We start from the raw sequence: 11,981 nt of genomic DNA, 5'->3' as shown, positions 1-11,981 counted from the left end.
ATTTCCACTGTAATATTCAGTCATAGATATCAGGACACAACTTTGTCTTAAAAAGACTTATTTGCGACACTCAAATCAAAATGTAAAAGTTATTAAGTTCAGTGTTTCAGACTAACTGTATGAAATTTTCATAGGTATAGAAGGTCGTTAAACACCATTGTACTAGTGGTACTGTAATTAACTGGAAGTTTTCTTGGATAAAGTTGATTTTTTTTCCACCGTATTTTTACTGATAAGTGGGTTTTGTTTTGGCAGATGAAATGCACCTTTACAGCTTCAGCTGCAAATGCAAATGGCAGAGTTCCACTGAAATCTCTAAGAATTAATTTTTACAAATAGAATAAAAAATCTGAATAAATGTTTAAAATTGTTCGATTTTCACTGAAAATCATATCAACTTTTATTATTATTATTTTTCAGGCCTGGAAGAACAAGTGCCAGTGCAACAGGTCGTGGTATTTTATCAATGTTAGGGTTAAGTCATGGTGTGGTACGAGTGGACAGTGAAAATAGTTTAACTTCTTTAACACTCCAGGATTGTGGTCAAGTTATGCCAGGAGGTGAGTGCAACTAAAGTTGAAAAAAAACCAACAACAAAAATGATCTTGGATTGAAGAACTTTGGGGTGAATTAGGAATAAAATTTTCATGATGGTTTTGAGACTTTGTACAGGAATTGGTTACCTGTTATTTTCCTGCATGATAAATATAAAGCTACAGCAGTAAACTATATAACGATTAGAAAGGTGATAAAATACAGCCTTGTTGTACTCCTGAAACATTAAGTGTTACTTCTGGAATATATTTTAAGAGAGCATTTTCATAGAACAGATGATAGAACAATGTTTTTATTTCACACACAAAATCAGTATAAAAAGGTCCAGTAAGGCCAAAATCTTTATATAGCATTTTTTTCCTTCTTCGAAATAATAAAATTTGTACCAATTCTTTATAGTTTTTCAAAAACAACAAAAATTGTTGTGCTGCTTTATATATCGTCGTCTTCATAGATTACAGATTCATTTTCAATCAATGAAACAAATATTTTGCAACTATGAACTTATTTTCCAGCTGTGATGATTGTGATAAAAGTTGATGGGTTGCCATATCTCTGTAAAACAGATGAAGTAGGAGAGTTGTGTGTCTGTGCTGGTTACACAGGCAGTAATTACTGGGGCTTACAGGGGGTTACCAGTAATACCTTCCAGGTAAGATTATTAAAAAGTTCTAGTTACCATATCTCTGTAAGACAGATGAAGTTGGCGAGTTGTGTATCTGTGCTGGTTACACAGGCAGTAATTACTGGGGTCTACAGGGGGTTACCAGTAATACCTTCCAGGTAAGATTATTTACTACTAGTCCTGCTAAATTACTGTACTGAGGATGACCTTGAAACTTTTTTTTATCGATTTTAATGGTATTTTGCTATAAATCATCAATATGATATTCACTGAACCAGAAATGATATTAGGAAAGATAGATATATTTTTATGAATAAAACCAAATGTGGGGTATGCAGTAGATACATGTATGTCAAGCTTTAAATAGTTCTGATTCTAAAAATTGTAAAAAGTTTTTTAACAGAATGATAAAATCTGCTGTTAACACCTAATTATCAAATAACAAAAAAAAAAAAACATTAAGAAATCACATAAAACAACAACTGATCATTTCTTACTTGGAACAGGCACATATAATTTTTTATATACTTCATGCAAGCAAGAGATTTACCAATCAAAAATATGTATGCAAGTTTAACAGAAAATAACCTACTGGTAAACTTTGAATTTAATGATTACGACTGCTGGACGGCAATGATTGACAAATAATTGACTTCTTTAAATAATTGCAACTTTATGATAGTTCCTGGTCAGATTTAAACAACTTGCTTCATTTGCTTTATATTTATATTCTTATTACAGATACAGCCTCTAAACAATGATGGCCGACCTATAGGAGACAAATTATATGTACGGACAGGGTTGTTAGGATTCCTAGGACCTGTAAGTAAACAGTATGACAAAGTTGATATGACCAAAGGATATCAAACTTTTCTCTAGGTAAATTTTGTGCCTCTTTTTGACATTGAAATATCCTTAAATCAAATACACAGAATAAACAGTATCTGAAATTTTTGCTTTTTTCCACCTGTCTGCTCATCAGCTCTCTTCTGTATGCTTAAATCTAATAAAAGATTTATCAAAGAATATTAAATTTAAAAGCTTGACTGGTAAAAATATTTAACTTAAAGTATCATTTATATTAGAATGTGCTCAATGTTATTTTCAAATTTAAATATTTTTTTCTCATTTCAGGGTGGTTTAGTATTTGTATGTGGTAGTAAGGAAGGTCTAATGCAGGTATCAGGCAGACGGCATAATACAGACGATATAATAGCAACAGTATTGGCCGTAGAACCAATGAAATTTATTTACCGTGGAAGAATTGCTGTGTTTTCTATCAATGTACTTAAAGATGAGCGAATTGTGATCGTAGCGGAACAAAGACCTGATTGTTCAGAGGAAGAGGTATTAATATGATTGTCTAGTTATGTCCCTTGATTAGCTAGTAACTTTAGGTTAGATGAGATTTTTCACTGGCATTTATTGTTTGTTTTTAACCGTATTTTGAAAGAAAAATTGATTTGTGGATGTACAGCAGGTAGCATGTTGGGTTGGTTTCTGCCATCAAAACAGTGTTCATTCATTAACATGAAAATGCTTCGACGAATTCTTTCCAAATTTATATTTTATGATTTAGCAGTTCTTGTTGTTGGGTTATTGACCTTTTAGAAGCAAAAAGTAATTTATTTTTATAGGTAACATTGATAACTTGTAACTTTGAACTAAGGCCTTGCTAAAGTTTTTTTAAAAGATATAAATATTAGGAAGTTGGCAAAATCTTTTCTGTACAAGAAAAAAAGAGGCGAAGGATGCCAAAGGAACATTCAAAGTCATAAGTCATAAAAAAACAGACAATGCTTTGACAAAAAGGAATACTTAAAGTAAAAAAACAGTATATGAAACACAACAATGAAAAAAAAAGAGCCCGAGCAACATAAACCCCACCAAAAGGTGAACTGAACATTTTACATTGCAGTTCATTCATTATTAAACCTGAAATTTCCAGTAAAAAATAAATTGTTTTATGTATATGTCGTGTACAAGTTGCAATTTTGTACAGGTTATAACATGTACAAAAATATTGTACATGTTATAACTTGTATAATGCAAAAATACAAGTTATAACATGTACAAAAGTACCTCATACATGTTATAACCTGTACAAAATATTGCTTAAAAATGATTTTAACTTGTACAAAATCGAAAAATAAGGATATTTTTCTATTATCGCAACAGTTGATATTGACCTCAATAACATATTCATAACTTTTGTATTAATCCTTCATGTTAGTGTGTTTTCTCCTTTTTTGATACTGTAATGTCCAGGGGTCGGTATTACGAAGCATTCCTTAGACCTGTCATAAGATATATCTTAGGACATGTCTTATGATCCTCTTATGACTACCTATGGACATATCTTTATTTAATGAATTATAATTGTGAGTGTACACTTTGAAGGCAATAGTAAAATACTTTCTTTCTAGTTGACACTAAAAGATATAAGAGGATAGCCAGGATAGATGTGTCTACAAATAAAATTGGAAATTGAAATGGGGTATGTGTCTAAAAGACAACAACCCGCCGATGGAGCAGACAACATCCAAAGGCCACAAATACATGCTTTCAAAGTAGAGGATATATATTTAAAACATCAAAATGACATTCGCCTCATGCAATGATCTTATAGTTTATAAACAAAAATTGAGTTATAAATTTACATATGTCATGCTGAAGGCCAAAAATGTAGAAGAGTAGATCCAAAGACATTGATAATGAAGCATTGTCCAATGAAAACTATTTCAGCTCTCTCTTGCTTTTACAGAGTAAGCATATAAGACATTGTTTTAGTCTTTGCATGTTATAAAAACGAGAGGGAGGAGTATTTCCCAAAATTATTAGGAGTCGTTCTTAAATTTTATGGAAGAATTTAGTTACTATATATATAGTATCTAATGTAATTGTCATTGAGGAATGCAAGCTTTTAGTGAATAGTTTCACACGTATTTAAGCCATGATGGACTGCATGAAACATACAATTACATGAAAACACATTTTGCCAACATAAGTCATGAAACATATATTTCTGAAACTTTGTCATCATTGTCCTCTACAGAAAAAGACACGTTCTGGCCTATTTATTGTTGTTCTTTATGCATTGGTGAATTTAAATGTATATTTTACTTCATTAAAATTTATTTTAAATTTTGTACAAGTTAAAACCATTTTTAAGCAATATTTTGTACAGGTTATAACATGTATGAGGTACTTTTATACATGTTATAACTTGTATTTTTGCATTATACAAGTTATAATATGTACAATATTTTTGTACATGTTATAACCTGTACAAAATCGCAACTTGTACACGACATATACATTATAAATACTTTCAGAGTTTCCAATGGATGAGCAGAGTTTTACAAGCAGTAGATAGTATACATCAAGTTGGGGTCTTTTGTTTGTCTCTAGTCCCTCACAATTATTTACCAAAGGTAGGTTTGACAGTCTATTGTTACCGAAATAAGGACTTTGTTCAGGCACATTCAAAGGGAGATAATAGTGTTATGTAAAAAAAATATTCACCATTAAAATTAATTCAGAAATATCATTGAAATCATTTACTTCAGTATTATAACTCGGCTACGTGACCCAATAATTTACTTATATAATCTTTGAAAATTTATGTGTGAAAGAAAAACTGACTCATTCTCCATCTTACCAAAATCTTGTTCTGCCACCCTTTAACATTTGTTTTGACGCGTTAACTCTATCTAAATGCTACACAAATGAGACCAAATTAACTCTTATTTATCTTCTAGATCTTAATTGAATTCAGTCACTAATAAGTGGAACAAAAAACTTCTGACATTGTATATAACAAACATCTAAATTGAATTATATTGGTTCAAATTTGTCCAAGTGTAAATTGCTTTTAAAATTTAGAACCATGATAGACAGAAATGTTTTAAAATATAAAAAATGACCTTAATCTTTTTTTACAGACTCCATTGGGTGGTATACATTTACATGAGACAAAGAAAAGATTCCTGGAAGGAAGTTTACATCCAGCAAATGTGCTCATGTGTCCTCATACATGTGTAACAAATCTACCAAAACCTAGAGAATTCAAACCAGGTTAGTGTCCTCATACATGTGTTACAAATCTACCAAAACCAAGGGAATTCAAACCAGGTTAGTGTCCTCATACATGTGTAACAAATCTACCAAAACCAAGAGAATTCAAACCAGGTTAGTGTCCTCATACATGTGTAACAAATCTACCAAAACCTAGAGAATTCAAACCAGGTTAGTGTCCTCATACATGTGTAACAAATCTACCAAAACCTAGAGAATTCAAACCAGGTTAGTGTCCTCATACATGTGTAACAAATCTACCAAAACCTAGAGAATTCAAACCAGGTTAGTGTCCTCATACATGTGTAACAAATCTACCAAAACCAAGGGAATTCAAACCAGGTTAGTGTCCTCATACATGTGTAACAAATCTACCAAAACCAAGGGAATTCAAACCAGGTTAGTGTCCTCATACATGTGTTACAAATCTACCAAAACCAAGAGAATTCAAACCAGGTTAGTGTCCTCATACATGTGTAACAAATCTACCAAAACCAAGAGAATTCAAACCAGGTTAGTGTCCTCATACATGTGTAACAAATCTACCAAAACCTAGAGAATTCAAACCAGGTTAGTGTCCTCATACATGTGTAACAAATCTACCAAAACCTAGAGAATTCAAACCAGGTTAGTGTCCTCATACATGTGTAACAAATCTACCAAAACCTAGAGAATTCAAACCAGGTTAGTGGCCTCATACATGTGTTACAAATCTACCAAAACCAAGAGAATTCAAACCAGGTTAGTGTCCTCATACATGTGTAACAAATCTACCAAAACCAAGGGAATTCAAACCAGGTTAGTGTCCTCATACATGTGTAACAAATCTACCAAAACCAAGAGAATTCAAACCAGGTTAGTGTCCTCATACATGTGTAACAAATCTATCAAAACCAAGAGAATTCAAACCAGGTTAGTGTCCTCATACATGTGTAACAAATCAACAAAACCAAGAGAATTCAAACCAGGTTAGTGTCCTCATACATGTGTAACAAATCTACCAAAACCTAGAGAATTCAAACCAGGTTAGTGTCCTCATACATGTGTAACAAATCTACCAAAACCAAGAGAATTCAAACCAGGTTAGTGTCCTCATACATGTGTAACAAATCTACCAAAACCAAGAGAATTCAAACTAGGTTAGTGTCCTCATACATGTGTAACAAATCTACCAAAACCAAGAGAATTCAAACCAGGTTAGTGTCCTCATACATGTGTAACAAATCTACCAAAACCAAGGGAATTCAAACCAGGTTAGTGTCCTCATACATGTGTTACAAATCTACCAAAACCAAGAGAATTCAAACCAGGTTAGTGTCCTCATACATGTGTAACAAATCTACCAAAACCTAGAGAATTCAAACCAGGTTAGTGTCCTCATACATGTGTAACAAATCTACCAAAACCAAGAGAATTCAAACCAGGTTAGTGTCCTCATACATGTGTTACAAATCTATCAAAACCAAGAGAATTCAAACCAGGTTTGTGTCCTCATACATGTGTAACAAATCTACCAAACCTAGAGAATTCAAACCAGGTTAGTGTCCTTATACATGTGTAACAAATCTACCAAAACCAAGAGAATTCAAACCAGGTTAGTGTCCTCATACATGTGTAACAAATCTACCAAAACCAAGAGAATTCAAACCAGGTTAGTGTCCTCATACATGTGTAACAAATCTACCAAAACCAAGAGAATTCAAACCAAGTTTGTGCTTTATTAAATTTCATTTGTATTTAAAATAAAATAAAATGAGGTATAATTTGTAACTGAACAATTAGGTATGCCAGATGTACATACCTATAATATATGACTTTTCAACAGTATATATTTTACTTCCAGATGTGACACCCTCAGCAGTCCACGTGGGTAACATTGTACAGGGAGCAAGAATGGCTTGGGCTCAAGGGAGAGAACTCACGTCTTCAGACGAAGAGACAGATAATGCTAAAAAGGTAGTACAGACAAATAAAACATCCTGCAATATTATATAAGGGCTATTACCTATTCTATTAAATGTATGTGGGAGGTTAGGCAGGAACTTCCAAAATATCCCTACAACCAAGAACCATTTTTGTTGAGCCTTCGACTTAAGTCAAAAAAGCGAGACTAAGCGATCCTACATTCCGTCGTCGTCGTGGGCGGCGTCCACAAATATTCCCTCTGTAGTTAAAGTTTTTGAAATTTTAATAACTTTCTTAAACTATACTGGATTTCTACCAAACTTAGACAGAAGCTTGTTTATGATCATAAGAAAGTATCCAGAAGTAAATTTTGTAAAAATAAAATTCCATTTTTTCCGTATTTTACTTATAAATGGACTTAGTTTTTTTTTGCCAGAAACAAAACATTCACCGTGTGGTTTAAGTTTTTAAAAATTTTATAATGTTTTATTATAATTTTTATACGACCGCAAAATTTGAAAATTTTTTCGTCGTATATTGCTATCACGTTGGCGTCGTCGTCGTCGTCGTCGTCGTCCGAATACTTTTAGTTTTCGCACTCTAACTTTAGTAAAAGTGAATAAAAATCTATGAAATTTTAACACAAGGTTTATGACCACAAAAGGAAGGTTGGGATTGATTTTGGGAGTTTTGGTCCCAACATTTTAGGAATTAGGGGCCAAAAAGGGCCCAAATAAGCATTTTCTTGGTTTTCGCACTATAACTTTAGTTTAAGTTAATAGAAATCTATGAAATTTTGACACAAGGTTTATGACCACAAAAGAAAGGTTGGGATTGATTTTGGGAGTTTTGGTTCCAACAGTTTAGGAATTAGGGGCCAAAAAAGGGCCCAAATAAGCATTATTCTTGGTTTTCGCACAATTACTTTAGTTTAAGTAAATAGAAATCAATGAAATTTAAACACAATGTTCATGACCACAAAAGGAAGGTTGGGATTGATTTTTGGAGTTGAGGTCACAACAGTTTATGAATTAAGGGCCAAAAAGGGGCCCAAATAAGCATTATTTTTGGTTTTTGCACCATAACTTTAGTATAAGTAAATAGAAATCTATGAAATTTAAGCACAAGGTTTATGACCATAAAAGGAAGGTTGGGTTTATTTAGGGAGTTTTGGTCCTAACAGTTTAGGAATAAGGGGCCCAAAGGGTCCAAAATTGAACTTTGTGTGATTTCATCAAAAATTGAATAATTGGGGTTCTTTGATATGCCGAATCTAACTATGTATGTAGATTCTTAATTTTTGGTCCCGTTTTCAAATTGGTCTACATTAAGGTCCAAAGGGTCCAAAATTAAACTTAGTTTGATTTTAACAAAAATTGAATCCTTGGGGTTCTTTGATATACTGAATTTAAAAATGTACTTAGATTTTTAATTATTGGCCTAGTTTTCAAGTTGGTCCAAATGGGGGTCCAAAATTAAACTTTGTTTGATTTCATCAAAAATTGAATAAATGGGTTCTTTGATATGCCAAATCTAACTGTGTATGTAGATTCTTAATTTTTGGTCCAGTTTTCAAATTGGTCTATATTAAGGTCCAAAGGGTCCAAAATTAAACTAAGTTTGATTTTAAAAAAAATTAAATTCTTGGGCTTATTTGATATGCTTTATCTAAATATGTACTTTGATTTTTGATTATGGGCCCAGTTTTCAAGTTGGTCCAAATCAGGATTCCATATCAAGTATTGTGCAATAGCAAGAAATTTTCAATTGCACAGTATTGCACAATAGCAAGAAATATCTAATTGCACAATATTGTGCAATAGCAATTAATTTTCAATTGGAGTTATCTTTCTTTGTATAGAATAGTAGTTGATAATATATGTTGGAAATTTGCCAGACATGACTATGATGTCATTTTCTATTTTTATTTGCCAATAACTTTATGTAAATAACTTCATTGGAAATTTGCCAATATAAAATGTTGCTGATGAAGCTTTTTTTCCTTATCTTATCTAAAATGTTTTTAGATAATGTATGTTGGACATTTGCCAGACATGACTATGAAGTCATTTTCTATTTTTATTTGCCAATAACTTTATGTAAATAACTTCATTGGTAATTTGCCAATATAAAATGTTGCTGATGAAGTTTTTTTTATTGTTTTATACAATAAACAATGTATATTCACTTTTACTACCAACCAATCTTTACCATTCAGTGATAACAAGCACTTTATTTTACATTTTAATATTTTATGATGTATTTAAAAGAGTAGTTATTGTTGCAAACTCCATTAGAAATTTGAATTGATATCAGTTTTGGAAAAAGGGAAACGGGGATGTGAAAAAAAGGGGGGGGGGTTTAAATTTTTCTCATTTCAGATTTCATAAATAAAAAGAAAATTTCTTCAAACATTTTTTTGAGAGGATTAATATTCAACAGCATAGTGAATTGCTCAAAGGCAAAAAAAAACTTTTAAGTTCATTAGACCACATTCATTCTGTGTCAGAAACCTATGCTGTGTCAACTATTTAATTTTAGATTTAAAAAGTTTGAAGAAGAAATCTTTAATTGATTTGTAAAATCTTGACATTTGTTTTGTGTAAAAAAAAACCATGTAATGTCAAAAATTTGATCACAATCCAAATTCAGAGCTGTATCACGCTTGAATGTTTTGTCCATACTTGCCCCAACTGTTCAGGGTTCGACCTCTGCGGTCGTATAAAGCTGCGCCCTGCGGAGCACCTGGTTTTAAACTATCCTGGATTTCTACCAAACTTGAACAAAAGCTTGTTTCTGATCATAAAATATTATTCAGAAGTAAATTTTGAAAAAAAAAATCCACTTTTTCCATATTTTACTTATAAATTGACTTAGTATTCTTCCAGTTAACATTACATACAGTCTGCAGTTAAAGTTTATAAAACATTTTTTCGATTCATACACTAACCTGGATTTTTACCAAACTTGGAAGCTTCTTTCAATCAAAAGACAGTATCGAGAGGGAATTTTTATTGATGGTTTTTCCTCATTTTTGTTGAGTCTGCGATTAACAGCGAAAGTAGGTGAGACACTGGGTTTCACGGAACCCTTACAAATTTTTTAGATAATTTTGCATTACGGTAGTAGACGCATTTTGTAAAAAGACCCATGACCCTTATTCAATAATTAAACTTCTAACATACTTTATAACCCTAAAGAAACTGATCAAATTATGGACATTTTCACTAAAACATAAGAGGGCTCTGAGTTATTCGAAATCAGAAATTTTTACACTGTTTTTATGTACTGTAAATTCAGAAATTATTGCTTTTATTTATTATTCAATTTTGTCATTTAAGAATTAAATGCGATTTTATTTTGTACGATTTTGAAAAAAATACTGTTTAGTTCACATAAAATATTTGAAATATTTTACTATGTTGCATTTTTCGCAATAATAAAAGAGGTTTTTATTATTGCGAAAAATGCAACATAGAAAGTCCGCAATAATGAAATTTATGAATTAGTTTAAATATAAGGCCAATTAAAATTAATTGATAGATTTTCATCCCCGCCCGCCCCTATGAAATTGGCCCGCCCCGAATTTTTTTATTTTATAAAATTTACAATTTCTGGATTTTGTTCATTTCCGTTACCGGTAACCGTTTAAATTTCGTTTCATTCGAAGCTTCCTGTTTCAAATTTCTGTTTTGTACCTCGAGTAAATCTATCCAAAATGATTAAGTCGACATATTCTGCTGCTCTCATGATGACAACATCATCTTCTGAGAGTAAATATTGATTACGAGAATGATGTAAAAATATTCGTGTTACGAGAAACAGTCTGTTTCCAAGACCGCAAATCGGGGTATGTCACAAATTTCTGAGATTTATAGAAAACTGTGGATTTTTTTATTTATGCAATGGCTTTGTGTCAGGAAATTTAAACTGTGAATGATACCCAAAGCACAAGAATCGTGGAAACCATTGATACAGAAAACATGACTGGATTAAAGATATTGAAACACAAGCACGAACTTGTTAGATTTATGACCGTATTTTGAATTTAAAAAGTCGACAAACATACGCATTTTATTTTTATGTTGACAAACAGCAAATGTCCCAATACACACAAAAGAGTCATTAAACAATACTTTTTTTTTTTTTATTAAGTTCATGTTTAACATGATAATTATAATTTCAGCTTGCATAAGTACCAACCCTATTATTTCAACACTATTCGAGTTTTCATTTTATTATGTACTCATAATAGATAATAAATGTATTGCATACCATTGCATTTGCTTCATTTTAAGGGAATACAAACCATCGTTTAGAAACCCAAATACATTTTGTGAAGGTAGTCCAACTGAAGAGAGCATTTCTCACACGTTTTCGTTGTTTAGTTTTTAAAGCCGCAATTAGATAGTATAATTTATTTATGGATTTGAAAAATTATGTAAGATTCCTCATACTTGAGTATACATGATATAAGCTTATCATTACACTTGCATATATAAATAACTCGTCACAAAAGGGTTTCATATGAAATAAAATTTAAAAAATAAAATCCTCCCACCCACCCATTATTTTTTTTAAATTTGGATGAAAATCTACTAATTAATTTTAGTTGGCCTAAGTAAAAAGATGTGGTATGAGTGCCAGAGAGACACCTCTCAATCAAAGTCACAATATATAAACAATTATAGGTCAAAGTACGGTCTTCAACACAGCCTTGACTCAAACAATTCAAACAGGAAAACCAACCGTCTTTATCTATATAAAAAACAAGAAACTTATAAAACCTATGAACCAACAAATGACACCAATAAGCAAC

At 31.7% G+C, this 11,981-nt stretch overlaps 1 protein-coding gene across 10 annotated transcripts in view; it reads left to right on the top strand.

Moving 5' to 3' along the window:
• LOC139503847 (disco-interacting protein 2 homolog C-like) overlaps positions 1 to 11,981 on the top strand; it is a 104,358-nt gene that overhangs the window by 77,712 nt on the left and 14,665 nt on the right. For 9 of the 10 annotated variants that reach the window (XM_071293795.1, XM_071293792.1, XM_071293796.1 and 6 more), the window contains 7 exons: positions 421 to 560; positions 1,071 to 1,207; positions 1,922 to 2,002; positions 2,315 to 2,527; positions 4,516 to 4,614; positions 5,125 to 5,257; positions 7,101 to 7,213. In XM_071293795.1, the coding sequence (XP_071149896.1) occupies positions 421 to 560; positions 1,071 to 1,207; positions 1,922 to 2,002; positions 2,315 to 2,527; positions 4,516 to 4,614; positions 5,125 to 5,257; positions 7,101 to 7,213 (916 nt within the window). Of the gene's footprint in view, positions 1 to 420; positions 561 to 1,070; positions 1,208 to 1,232; positions 1,339 to 1,921; positions 2,003 to 2,314; positions 2,528 to 4,515; positions 4,615 to 5,124; positions 5,258 to 7,100; positions 7,214 to 11,981 lie in introns of all 10 variants that reach the window. The other variant, XM_071293793.1, reaches the window with a different exon arrangement.

The sequence above is a fragment of the Mytilus edulis genome, chromosome 14, assembly GCF_963676685.1.
Source record: "Mytilus edulis chromosome 14, xbMytEdul2.2, whole genome shotgun sequence".
Classification (NCBI taxonomy): domain Eukaryota; kingdom Metazoa; phylum Mollusca; class Bivalvia; order Mytilida; family Mytilidae; genus Mytilus; species Mytilus edulis.
The sequence above is the reverse complement of the archived record's forward strand: the minus strand, read 5'-3'. Positions and strand labels throughout refer to the sequence as shown.